This window comes from Cyprinus carpio, chromosome B16 (genome assembly GCF_018340385.1).
Source record: "Cyprinus carpio isolate SPL01 chromosome B16, ASM1834038v1, whole genome shotgun sequence".
Classification (NCBI taxonomy): Eukaryota; Metazoa; Chordata; class Actinopteri; order Cypriniformes; family Cyprinidae; genus Cyprinus; species Cyprinus carpio.
In genome coordinates this window covers 969,313-983,363 of record NC_056612.1, presented here as the reverse complement: position 1 = coordinate 983,363, position 14,051 = coordinate 969,313, and the positions used below count along the sequence as shown (strand labels likewise).

Genomic DNA, 14,051 nt, shown 5'->3' with positions numbered 1-14,051 from the left:
TCAAGTTAATGTCTTAAACTGCCGATCCTGTTACTGTGCTAATTAATAGTGTTTTCACTATACTTTGAATATTAATATGCATTGCAGAGTTGATGTTATACAGCTCACTCAATGAATCGCTGGCCATCTCAATGATCAGCCGTAAAACAGTGATTCTGTTCAAATTCCCTTTAAAATCTTAAATGATTCCCTTTGAGCTAAATTGACCTGTTTCCCTTACAATTGCAGTACACTATAAAACAGTACGCAATAATAATGCACTGAGTGTAAATTATAAAGTTAATTTAAATTAGTAAATGCATGCCACCTTATTGGTACAGCCCTCCCTACACCTATCCTAACCTTACCCAATACTTTATTTTCAACTTTTTGATTATTTGCTTCATTTTTATTGAAAATAAATGTATTTTTCCGATGTGATATGAGATTTGAAAAGGGAGTACATAAGTTTGTCAATAGGTGGATTTGAACTCGAGTCGATGACGTCAAATAGATTATGACATGTGCTTTACCTACGCCACTGGAGCTGTTGTTTAAAATGAATCTTTTGTAATGTCGACTATCCCGATCACATATTGGTGGGCAGTGTTAGTGTAAATAGAATCTGCCAACAAGGTGTGTGTTGTGTGTGTGTGTGTGTGTGTGTGTGTGTGTTTGTGTCTCAGTGTTGTGGCAAATGGAGATGTCCTGAACCCAGCAGTGAGGTTGCTGATTCCCAGCCGTGTGATTGGCCAGTTTGAGCGGATTCTGGAGATGGTCACAGAGAAAATGGGCCTGCGAATCATCGGGGGTGTGCGGAGGTATGCAAGCACAAGAAATGAATTTTAATGAGAAGTCATTTGCTTAATGACAATTACACTGAAGTGAAATTAATTCATATTTGTGCTCAAAGCATTTTTTAAAATCCAGAAATGGCTGGATGCATGGCTACTGGTTGAGCTGGTTTAAACTGGTCCTTAGCTGGTCATGTGCTGGTCATAAACTGATTAAAAAAAACCAACCATTTATTTAATTAAAAAAAAAGTAACAATAACCATTTTTTTTTTTTTTTTGGCTTAAATATTACCATACCAATAACCACAGTTTTACTACAAATACCATGGTTAAACTATGATTAGTGTAGCAAAACCATGGTTAATTTGTGGTTACCATGGTTTAACTATTATAACCATAGCCCCCTTCGGGAACTCAAGCTGTGTCACAACACTATGGGAATGTCTTCAGTGTGACCACGTTCTGAATCACATGTGTAATCAGTCCAATGGATGGGTGAAACTTCACGGGCGGGGTGACGTAGCGACCAGGAAGCTTAAAAGCACAAGTTGTGGATACAGTGGCAGCTTTCTGTCATTCAGCAAGTGCTCTGTGTGTGTGTCAGTCTCTATCCGTTTGTGAGTCTTATTTAGTGTTGTCTGTCCCTTATTATAAGTCATGCCAAAGATGAGAGCAGGCAGCCTTTCAGGCTGTGAGTAGTCTGTTTGGGAGCGAAGCACACAGAGTCATCTCAGGGAGATGGATCTGGTGGAGGTAATGGAGATGGGCGAGTCCCTTTTTTCTTCCTCACCAACCAGATCCATCTCCCACTCTCTGGAATTGGAAGCCCGCCCTGACGGTTTCTTCCCCCAGGGAAGAGGGCTCGACACTCCGCCTGTCCACTGAGGTGTTATGGTCGTGGGCAAGACCCTTCTTAGCCCATATCTTCAGTCCCACCTCCAGTCTAGGGATCGACCGATATGCATTTTTCAGGGCCGATGCCGATACCGATTATTACAGATCAAGGAGACCGATAACCGATATTTTGAACCGATATGTGTCTAGTGTAAAAATGAAAATTAATGTCAAAATTAAGAATAAAAAGGCCTCTGACAAAGACTCTCTTTAAATTATTTTTACACATCTTTAATTCTGAGAACTGTTTATAATAACAACATTAATATTAATAATAACAACAAACATAAAAAGTGCTGGGAGCATCCATCAGCAGCATTCTGTAAACTAAGTAAAACTTGCATCCATCAGCAGCATCCTATAAACAAAGTAAAGCAAATTTAAACAGCGACAAATGAACAAATAATGGAAAATAAATGTAATCTAATCTCTCTCTCTCTCTCTCTCTCTCTCTCTCTCTCTAATATATATATATATATATATATATATATATATATGTATGTATGTGTGTGTGTGTGTGTGTGTGTGTATAAAAAGCATTTTATTTGCAACCCAGAATTGCATTAAAATCACACACAACCCATATTGTAATAATGTTTTTATTTTATTTTTGATGTGTAAAATGTTTGTTTGACTGTTTATCACAGCGATACAAACTAGGAAGTATACAGGACAGCGTCATCCAGAAACGTGCAATGTGAGATTATTGACAATTTACGTTTTTAGCATAGGGTTATTAGCAGGGTGCGATTTGTGAAATAAACAGAGGGGGGGATGCTTTTTGAAAAATTTTATGAAATGTTTTTAATACGACGGAAATTGTATTTAGTGTGATCTCAGTTTAATAAAAACATTGTAAGCCTACGTTAGGCCTATTAATTGTAATGATTTAATATCCACGGTTATTCAAAACAACAAATTACATCGAGAAAGCGAGCAAAGAACAAAACAGAGCTATTTAAAACTCCAAATCAAATAAAACATTACTTTACAAAAATAGGGATTTTGGAGCGGTAAATCAATCGAATCGCGTATCGCGAATCATTTGATTCAGATCTGGACGTCAGAGCGGGTTTGCATGATGTTTTTATCCCCAACGGGGATAAAAGTTATTCAGCAGAGGCAGGGATGCATAGACCAGAAGGGGGTAAATCCCCCCCATCCCCCCCCGCAAATCGCATGCCCGGCTTATGGTTATTAGTCAAATGAGTGAGCGCGGCCGCGAGATAACTAAATCAGGAATGGGGAGCTCACGTCGCGTCAGGGTGTCAGAGCTCGCGCTTGATGCCCTTTCAGCTCTTCAAAATTGCATAATGGTAATTCTGAATCTGTATGATAAATTATTTTGCAATTATGTTAGAATAAAGCAATATTTCTTCAAATATGCGCAATTTTTTTGACTAAGAGTCCTAACGGAACGGATGCTGTTCAGTGAAGCTATGTGAACAACACACAAAAAAAAAAAAACCGCAGCAGACGTGAGTGAATTTGATCCTCAAAATAACATCACTGCAAAAGTTGGCCGAATGGTGAGAGAAGTAGGTTTTAGTTTCACTATCTCAGCACTGATGTGATGATCCGTTAAAGCATATCACTGCAATGACGGACATTGACCGGGAATTCACAGTATAATAACTGAACGGGGCTTGTCATCATAAATCGATTATATTTAGGTGTTTTGCAACTTCAGTGTAGTGATTTATTGCAACTTCAGGAACGTTTACTGCATTCTTACCTTTGAGAGATAACTTATTGATGCGTGATGATGATCACTGAAGCAGTTCCTGTGCTTTCGGTGTGAGAGCGGAACATTTTCCAGCCGCGCCAGCCGTATTGATTGGCCAGGCTCGTGACTCCCAACAAATCAGATGGACGATGGGCGGGGCTTAGTCTAGGCCACAGAGCGGTGCGCTCTGACTGAGGTGGCTGGATCAGTGGCAGATCGCGCATTTCAAAATTAAATGGTTTTATCGGCAAATCGGTTTTGAAAATGGCCGATGCCGATAACAATAAAAATGCTTAATATCGACGCCGATAATCGGCCACGCCGATAATCGGTCGACCCCTACTCCAGTCATTATGCCAATGTAGCGGGGCTGAGTGATCATGGCTACAGGGTGATGCCCCGGGTCTAACAGATGCTTGCGAGCTATCTGTCCCCCGGGAAGGCATCATCCCTACAGGCTCCGGCATTGCCCTCCAAGCTGCTGTGGACCACTTCAGTGATGGTGGGCAAAGGTATACACGGCAGCAGGTCAATCTGACACCTGCTTGCACACCATGGTGGTGTTGCAGGCCTACCAAGCCGACCTCCTGAAAGAGCTGGATGAGGGCGAGAAGATAATTGTAATTGTAATTGTAAAAAACTTTATTGTCCCCCGTAGGGGCAATTTGTTCTGCAGCATGATAACACCACAATACAAGACAAACACATACACAACATTAATAGCACATTGGGAAGTTATAAAAATTAAAAAAAAAAAAAAATTCTACCTCTTCCTGTTTAAATGAAGCACCTTAATCGCATATGGAACAAACAAAAATTTGAATCTGTTAGTCTTGGCTAAACAGGGAGGGTCTAAAAATGAATCGTAAAGAGGGCTAGATGCATCAGATATAATGTGATGCACTTTCTTTATCACCTGAATATCAAACAAATCTGACTCAGGCAATTTCACACCCAATACCTTACTGCAATTATTTACAACCTTTAATAGAAGTTTTTTCTGTTTGACCTTTAAAGAGGCAAACCAACAAATCAATGATAAAGTTAAAATCGATTCAATATATGCCTTATAAAAAGCAATCATCAGTGTCCTATCAATATTAAATTTCGCTAATTTCCGTAAACAATAAAGTCCTTGTTGGCTCATCATGCACAATCTCTTAGTATTCTCTGCAAAATTTAGTTTGTTATCGATGATAGTACCTAGGTACTTATAACTATCAACCAATTCAATCATTTGATTATCGACAAAAGTACATGGAACTGCTGCCTGGTTTTGCCGCAGGTCAATGCACATGTCCTTGGTTTTCTCAGCATTCAGAAGTAGACCAGCCTCTCGACACCAATTTGCAAAATAATTAACAATTGGCCCGTGTTCCCTCTCCTCACCAACCAACAAACTCACAATAACTGTATCATCAGCAAACTTAAGAATATACCGATTCTCAAGCTGACTACGACACTCATTTCTGTATAGGATGTAGAGGAGAGGAGAAAGTACACACCCCTGTGGGGAGCCAATAGATGTGATTATGGGATCTGACAGCACACCATTAACCCTTACCCTTTGAGACCTATTTGTAAGGAAATCCAGCAACCAAGCAGCCATTCTTGCATCCACACCAAAACTCGACCTAAGCTTGTGAACCAACAAGTTTGGTCGAATCGTTTTAAACGCAGACGAAAAAAATCTACAAATAATAACAACAAATTACATCGAGAAAGCGAGCAAAGAACACAACGGAGCTTTTTGAAACTCCGAATCAGTTAAACCATTGCGTTGCAAAATGATTCACTGTTTCGATGCGCTTCAATCGGATCGCGTATCGCGAATCATTTGATTCAGATCTGGACGTCAGAGCGGGTTTGCACCCACCGGGGATAAAAGTTATTCAGCAGAGGCAGGGATGCATAGACCAGAAGGGGGGAAATCCCCCCACCCCCCCCGGCAAAATCGCATGCCCGGCTAATGGTTATTAGTCAAATGAGTGAGCGCGGCCGCGAGATAACTAAATCAGGAATGGGGAGCTCACGTCGCGTCAGGGTGTCAGAGCTCGCGCTTGATGCCCTTCAGCTCTTCAAAATTGCATAATGGTAATTCTGAATCTGTATGATAAATTATTTTTGCAATCATGTTAGAATATAAGCAATATTTCTTCAAATATGCGCAATTTTTTTGACTAAGAGCCCTAACGGAACGGAATGCTGTTCAGTGAAGCTATGTGAACAACACAAAAAAAAAAAAAAAAAAAAACGCAGAGCAGACGTGAGTGAATTCATTCGTGTTGATAATCTATTCACAATATAACGTTTGTCATCATAAATCGATTATATTTAGGTGTTTTGCAACTTCAGTGTAGTGATTTTATTGCAACTTCAGGAACGTTTACTGCATTCTTACCTTTGAGAGATAACTTATTGATGCGTGATGATGATCACTGAAGCAGCTCCTGTGCTTTCGGTGTGAGAGCGGAACATTTTCCAGCCGCGCCAGCCGTATTGATTGGCCAGGCTCGTGACTCCCAACAAATCAGATGGACGATGGGCGGGGCTTAGTCTAGGCCACGAGCGGTGCGCTCTGACTGAGGGTGGCTGGATCAGTGGCAGATCGCGCATTTCAAAATTAAATGGTTTTAATCGGCAAAATCGGTTTTGAAAAATGGCCGATGCCGATAACAATAAAAATGCTTAATATCGACGCCGATAATCGGCCACGCCGATAATCGGTCGACCCCTACTCCAGTCATTATGCCAATGTAGCGGGGCTGAGTGATCATGGCTACAGGGTGATGCCCCGGGTCTAACAGATGCTTGCGAGCTATCTGTCCCCCGGGAAGGCATCATCCTACAGGCTCCGGCATTGCCCTCCAAGCTGCTGTGGACCACTTCAGTGATGGTGGGCAAAGGGTATCACGGCAGCAGGTCAATCTGACACCTGCTTGCACACCATGGTGGTGATGCAGGCCTACCAAGCCGACCTCCACAACATTAATAGCACATTGGGAAGTTAAATTGTAATTGTAATTGTAAAAACTTTATTAACCCCCTCAGCAGCAATATATACTTCAGAATTATAACACCACATACAAGACAAACACATACACAACATTAATAGCACATTGGGAAGTTATAAAAAATTAAAAAAAAAAAAAAAAAAATTCTACCTCTTCCTGTTTAAATGAAGCACCTTAATCGCATATGGAACAAACAAAAATTTGAATCTGTTAGTCTTGGCTAAACAGGGAGGGTCTAAAAATGAATCGTAAAGAGGGGTTAGATGCATCAGATATAATGTGATGCACTTTCTTTATCACCTGAATATCAAACAAATCTGACTCAGGCAATTTCACACCCAATACCTTTACTGCAATTATTTACAACCTTTAATAGAAGTTTTTTCTGTGTTTGACCTTTAAAGAGGCAAACCAACAAATCAATGATAAAGTTAAAATCGATTCAATATATGCCTTATAAAAAGCAATCATCAGTGTCCTATCAATATTAAATTTCGCGCTAATTTCCGTAAACAATAAAGTCCTTGTTGGCTCATCATGCACAATCTCTTAGTATTCTCTGCAAAATTTAGTTTGTTATCGATGATAGTACCTAGGTACTTATAACTATCAACCAATTCAATCATTTGATTATCGACAAAAGTACATGGAACTGCTGCCTGGTTTTGCCGCAGGTCAATGCACATGTCCTTGGTTTCTCAGCATTCAGAAGTAGACCAGCCTCTCGACACCAATTTGCAAAATATTAACAATTGGCCCGTGTTCCCTCTCCTCACCAACCAACAAAAAAAACTCACAATAACTGCATCATCAGCAAACTTAAGAATATACCGATTCTCAAGCTGACTACGACACTCATTTGTGTATAGGATGTAGAGGAGAGGAGAAAGTACACACCCCTGTGGGGAGCCAATAGATGTGATTATGGGATCTGACAGCACACCATTAACCCTTACCCTTTGAGACCTATTTGTAAGGAAATCCAGCAACCAAGCAGCCATTCTTGCATCCACACCAAACTCGACCTAAGCTTGTGAACCAACAAGTTTGGCCGAATCGTTTTAAACGCAGACGAAAAATCTACAAATAATAACAACAAATTACATCGAGGAAAGCGAGCAAAGAACACAACGGAGCTTTTTGAAACGCCGAATCAGTTAAACCATTGCTGTGCAAAATGATTCACTGTTTCGATGCGCTTCAATCGGATCCCGTATCGCGAATCATTTGATTCAGATCTGGACGTCAGAGCGGGTTTGCATGATGTTTTTATCCCCAACGGGGATAAAAGTTATTCAGCAGAGGCAGGGATGCATAGACCAGAAGGGGGTAAATCCCCCCCATCCCCCCCGGCAAATCGCATGCCCGGCTAATGGTTATTAGTCAAATGAGTGAGCGCGGCCGCGAGATAACCAAATCAGGAGATGGGGAGCTCACGTCGCGTCAGGGTGTCAGCGCTCGCGCTTGATGCCCTTTCAGCTCTTCAAAATTGCATAATGGTAATTCTGAATCTGTATGATAAATTATTTTGCAATCATGTTAGAATAAAGCAAACATTTCTTCAAATATGCGCAATTTTTGACTAAGAGCCCTAACGGAACGGATGCTGTTCAGTGAAGCTATGTGAACAACACAAAAAAAAAAAAAAAAAAAAACGCAGCAGACGTGAGTGAATTCATCGTGTGATAATCTATTCACAATATAACGTTTTGTCATCATAAATCGATTATATTTAGGTGTTTTGCAACTTCAGTGTAGTGATTTATTGCAACTTCAGGAACGTTTACTGCATTCTTACCTTTGAGAGATAACTTATTGATGCGTGATGATGATCACTGAAGCAGCTCCTGTGCTTTCGGTGTGAGAGCGGACAATTTCCAGCCGCGCCAGCCGTATTGATTGGCCAGGCTCGTGACTCCAACAAATCAGACGGACGATGGGCGGGGCTTAGTCTAGGCCACAGAGCGGTGCGCTCTGACTGAGGTGGCTGGATCAGTGGCAGATCGCGCATTTCAAAATTAAATGGTTTTATCGGCAAATTGGTTTTGAAAAAATGGCCGATGCCGATAACAATAAAAATGCTTAATATCGACGCCGATAATCGGCCACGCCGATAATCGGTCGACCCCTACTCCAGTCATTATGCCAATGTATGCGGGGCTGAGTGATCATGGCTACAGGGTGATGCCCGGGTCTAACAGATGCTTGCGAGCTATCTGTCCCCCGGGAAGGCATCATCCCTACAGGCTCCGGCATTGCCCTCCAAGCTGCTGTGGACCACTTCAGTGATGGTGGGCAAAGGTATACACGGCAGCAGGTCAAATCTGACACCTGCTTGCACACCATGGTGGTGTTGCAGGCCTACCAAGCCGACCTCCTGAAAGAGCTGGATGAGGGCGAGAAGATAATTGTAATTGTAATTGTAAAAACTTTATTGTCCCCCGTAGGGGCAATTTGTTCTGCAGCATGATAACACCACATACAAGACAAACACATACACAACATTAATAGCACATTGGGAAGTTATAAAAATTAAAAAAAAAAAAAATTCTACCTCTTCCTGTTTAAATGAAGCACCTTAATCGCATATGGAACAAACAAAAATTTGAATCTGTTAGTCTTGGCTAAACAGGGAGGGTCTAAAAATGAATCGTAAAGAGGGTTAGATGCATCAGATATAAGTGATGCACTTTCTTTATCACCTGAATATCAAACAAATCTAACTCAGGCAATTTCACACCCAATACCTTACTGCAATTATTTACAACCTTTAATAGAAGTTTTTTCTGTTTGACCTTTAAAGAGGCAAACCAACAAATTAATGAGAAAGTTAAAATCGATTCAATATATGCCTTATAAAAAGCAATCATCAGGGTCCTATCAATATTAAATTTCGCTAATTTCCGTAACCAATAAAGTCCTTGTTGGCTCATCATGCCACAATCTCTTAGTATTCTCTGCAAAATTTAGTTTGTTATCGATGATAGTACCTAGGTACTTATAACTATCAACCAATTCAATCATTTGATTATCGACAAAAGTACATGGAACTGCTGCCTGGTTTTTGCCGCAGGTCAATGCACATGTCCTTGGTTTTCTCAGCATTCAGAAGTAGACCAGCCTCTCGACAACCAATTTGCAAAATAATTAACAATTGGCCCGTGTTCCCTCTCCTCACCAACCAACAAACTCACAATAACTGTATCATCAGCAAACTTAAGAATATACCGATTCTCAAGCTGACTACGACACTCATTTGTGTATAGGATGTAGAGGAGAGGAGAAAGTACACACCCCTGTGGGGAGCCAATAGATGTGATTATGGGATCTGACAGCACGCCATTAACCCTTACCCTTTGAGACCTATTTGTAAGGAAATCCCGCAACCAAGCAGCCATTCTTGCATCCACACCAAAACTCGACCTAAGCTTGTGAACCAACAAGTTTGGTCGAATCGTTTTAAACGCAGACGAAAAATCTACAAATAATAACCTTGCATGGTTACTACTATTCTCCAGATGTTTGTACAACAGGTCCAATAAGGTCAGTGTTGCATCCTGCACACCTCTTCCCGCCCTATAGGCAAATTGCATCGGGTCGAGAAATGGTGTAGTTCGTTCCAATAGTACCTCCTTTACCAATTTCTCAAATACCGTCATTATAAGCGAGGTCAAGAAAACCAGTCTATAATCTGTCAAGCCTTTAGGACAATTATGTTTTGCAACTGGAGTAATAATAGACTCTTTGCAAAGTTTTGGTACATACAAGATTAAGTCTGAGGACATCACCGAGCTCACACTAACCGCTGATCTGTCTCTCCGTGCCACCAAAGAGACCGCCAGCGCCATTGGCAGGTCTATGGCAGCAATGGTGGTGGTGGAGAGACACCTGTGGTTAACCTTGTCCCATATGAAAGAGAAGGACAGGGTCTTCTTCATGGACACCTCGCTTGCGCCTTCTGGCCTGTTTGGTGACGCAGCCAATTCCATCATTGACAGGTACCAGGAGGCTCATAAACAGGAGGCTCTTGGGGCTGCCAGATGGGAGCAGCCCCCTCCATGTACCAGCTCCTCATACAGGGAGGCACAAAAACAGACTGGATCTGCAGACTGTTCTTCTGTTTAAGAAGACCTCGGCCAAGAAGTCCTGACGCTTGTAGCTCAGGACTTCTAAGGGCAGGTCCCTCTGGGGAAGAGTGGTGTACACCTCATCATACTGTGCCTGTCTCTCCTCAGTGTCCTCAGGAGATTGATATAACATCTCTGCCACCCACGGTGCTTCAGGGCGCAGCGGAATCCGGTTTGCACTTCTCTCAGTCTCCGCCCGGAAACGTAGCGGTACTGGGAGGCTCGCTACCTCTTCGGAGGTCTCTAGAGCAGCTAGTTTGGCTATCCCCTGCCGGTCCACCACTTCAGGGCACTGAGCTAGCTGCTCTGATTACACCAGAGGTTAGTCTCGAGAGACTAATTCCCTTAGTATACTTTTTGGGAATGTGGAAACTTCTGCCGAATGTTTCTCAGTGGGTCCTGTACACTGTAGAAAGAGGCTACAAAATCCACTTTGTGAAGTTCCTGAGGTTTGCTTTTGGGGACAAAGCTTACCAATATCAGGTTCTTCCGTTCGGCCTTGCACTCTCACCCCACACCTTCATGAAGTGTGTGGATGCTGCTCTGGCTTCTCTGCAACTCCTCTGCAACCTTTTTCTACCCTTGAGCGGTAAATGTACCTAAAGTTCCCTCCTCTACACCATGGCCTGTCGTACTCCAGGCCTTCTGTCCTCCTCACATCGGGAAACTGACCAGCAGAAGCTTAACTGTCCACAGAGCTGCCCTGTGGTGAAGGGCGGACCAACTGCTAGTGTACTATGGTCCCCCCAAGAGAGCTCTTCCTGCTACTAAACAGACCCTCAGCCGGTGGATAGTGGATGCCATTTGCATTTCTTATGAGTCCTCTGATCTCCCCTCGCCCTTGGGGATCAAGGCTCACTCTACCAGAAGTGTGGTGGCCTCCAAGGCCTTTCTGGCAGGTGTTTCTATGCAGGACATCTGCAATGCTGCGGGTTGGTCCATGGCCCTAACGTTCATCATGTTCTATGGCCTCGATATACAAACCACTCTGGACTCTTCTGTTCTCTCGCCCTAGCTGTACTCTTTCACACTAGGCAGGGATTTGAAAGTCTGGTGGTGTGGGTATACTCACTCCCATAGCATTTTGATGCAGCTCGAGTTCCTGAAGGGAAACATCTGTTGGTTACGCATGTAACCATGGTTCCTAGAGGGAACAAGATGCTGTGTCTCAGTGCCATACTTCCGGCATCCCTGTGTGCGCTTCTTCATTTTCCAGAAGCTGCCCCTGTATCCGCCACACGTGCTTTTAAGCTTCCTGGTCTCTATGTCACTCTGTCTGTGACGTCTTGCCCATCCATTGAACTGATTACACATGTGATTCAGAGCGTGGACATGCTTAAGGCATTCCCATAGCATTTCGATGCAGTGTCTTCGATGCATGGTTACTGTACATGCGTAACCTAGAGACATTTTTTGAAAGGGTTATACTGGTCCTGAGCAGGAGCTAGTTGCTTAGGACCAGCTTAAACCAGCTCAAACCAGCAGTCATGCTTCAAAACACACCTAACCAACATATGCTGCTTTTTTTTCAACAGGGCAGCTCTTGATGTTTGCAGGTGATATGTGCACCTGTAACAGTATTGATTTTAGAGAGACTGCCTAGAGTACAGTAATGAAAAAAATAAAAAAATAAAACAACCTTTTTGATTTACTTTCATTATTGTGGTTATCCAGGACACATTGTAAAAGCCTGAAATGCTCATGAAAAGTCATTTGGATGATAACTACTCTTTTCTCATTAGGAAAAAGGAAGCATTTCTGAATTACCTGAGCTGTATTTACCTAATTAATGCCTATGACATCTTTTCTTACAGCTTGTACACCTTTGAAGGGACTCTCGTTATGGATGGAAAGGAGTTAGAAAATGGACAGTTTTACGTCGCTGTTGGCAGAGACAAGTTCAAAAAGCTTCCATACAGTGACCTGCTATTCAATAAACCCATCGGCATGAAGAGAGTGAACGGGTAAGAGAAAGACAGCATTTTCACTAAAGATGAAGGATGTTTTCAAACAGAATGTGACTGAATGTTATTTCAGGTCTAAAGCTGCGTCATTACCGCCGATATACAAATACAGAAGACAGAATGGAGATGTGAGTACAAAAACATTATAATAGCAATTGTTTGCACTGGGTTTTCAAGTGTTTAATCACCGAATATTGGCATTGTGAGGTGGGGAACCATCATCTGAGCAAGTCTGAGTGTAGACAGGAGAAGAGCAGTCCTCCGGCGCAGAGCTCTAAAGAGCAGCTGTCCTCTGTAGTCAGAGAGATCTCACAGGCGAAACTCATTAACATCCGCAAGAAGAGGAGTGGACTCATGGCTTCACAGGAGACTCAGGACAACGGTAAGACAGCACATCATCTGAAACCAAAACATTCATATGGAACATCTGCCTGCACAAAACAAGAGCACAGTATGTAGAACTGGAGTATATACAATACTGTTCAAAAGTTAGATGTCAATCAGATTTTTTTAACATTTCTGAAAGAAGTATCTTCTGTACACCAAGGCTGTATTTATTTGATCAAACACAGTAAAATTGTGAAAATATTCTTATTTAAAAAACAGTTTTCTATTTGAATCTATGGTAAACTGTAATGTATTTCTGTGATGTGCAGCTGAATTTTCAGCATCATTACCCCAGTCTTCAGTGTCACATGATCTTCAGAAATCATTCTATTATGGTGATTTGCTGCTAAAGAAACATTTATGATTATTATCAATTTTGAAAACAGTTGTGCTGCCTAATATTTTTGTGGAAACTGTGATACATTTTATTTTTCAGGATTCACGGATGAATAGAAAGTTCAAAAGAGCAGCATTTATTTGAAACAAATCTTTTATAACATTATAAATGTTTTTACTTTTGATCCATTTAATGCATAATTGATTAATAAAAGGATACATTTCTTTGATGCTGACATAAAAAAATGGTAACATTTTACATTTTACAGGTCTATTTTGTAAACATTAACATTAAAAATTGGCATTGTTAGTTACTTTTAACTAATACCAAAAACCAAAGAAATATTTCTGACATCAAACTTTTAAACATAAGACTGTTAGAAAGAATGTGCAAAAACTGTACCTTTAGTTTGTCATCATCGTCTCACCAATGTGATGAAATGAACTGAAATAAATAGGTTCAGTAGTACAACACTGTAAGAGATCATAAGGCTGCATCATCTGTGAGCGTTTTTGTTGTTTTTGCCAACATTGGTGATGCGTTTGTGTCTGTATTGGTGCATCAGATTCTCAGCAGCCACTATTGTCTGATAAAGGTGATGTAATTATCTGAACCTTACGTAAGGCACTTCCCTGTGTGACCATGAGATGGCACTGCTGCTCTGTGCATGTGGTGTTCACGCGCTTGCTGTTGCATGAGAGGGATTACATCATGCTCCTCACCATCATCATCATCATGTTTCCTCAGATTGCAGCCGGAGGTGTGCGATCAGCGCCACGCTCCGCTGCACGTGTCTCTTTCCACAACATCTCACCAAGTGATGACATT

General features: G+C 41.7%; 1 protein-coding gene and 1 long non-coding RNA gene across 3 annotated transcripts in view; one reads left to right on the top strand and one right to left on the bottom strand.

The window, feature by feature from the left end:
* LOC109055865 (doublecortin domain-containing protein 2-like) overlaps positions 1 to 14,051 on the top strand; it is a 40,832-nt gene that overhangs the window by 15,403 nt on the left and 11,378 nt on the right. The window contains exons 4-7 of the mRNA XM_042740262.1: positions 666 to 800; positions 12,350 to 12,499; positions 12,573 to 12,627; positions 12,707 to 12,881. Coding sequence (XP_042596196.1) covers positions 666 to 800; positions 12,350 to 12,499; positions 12,573 to 12,627; positions 12,707 to 12,881 — 515 coding nt within the window. The remainder of the gene's footprint in view (positions 1 to 665; positions 801 to 12,349; positions 12,500 to 12,572; positions 12,628 to 12,706; positions 12,882 to 14,051) is intronic.
* On the bottom strand, positions 12,693 to 14,032 carry LOC122139921. 2 transcript variants are annotated; one of them, XR_006156656.1, is made up of 3 exons: positions 13,626 to 14,028; positions 13,177 to 13,229; positions 12,693 to 12,898 (listed from the first exon to the last, which is right to left on the bottom strand). It is a non-coding gene; the product is annotated as an uncharacterized LOC122139921 (long non-coding RNA). The 2 variants fall into 2 exon arrangements; XR_006156657.1 differs by having other exon boundaries at positions 12,758 to 12,898; positions 13,177 to 13,232; positions 13,626 to 14,032.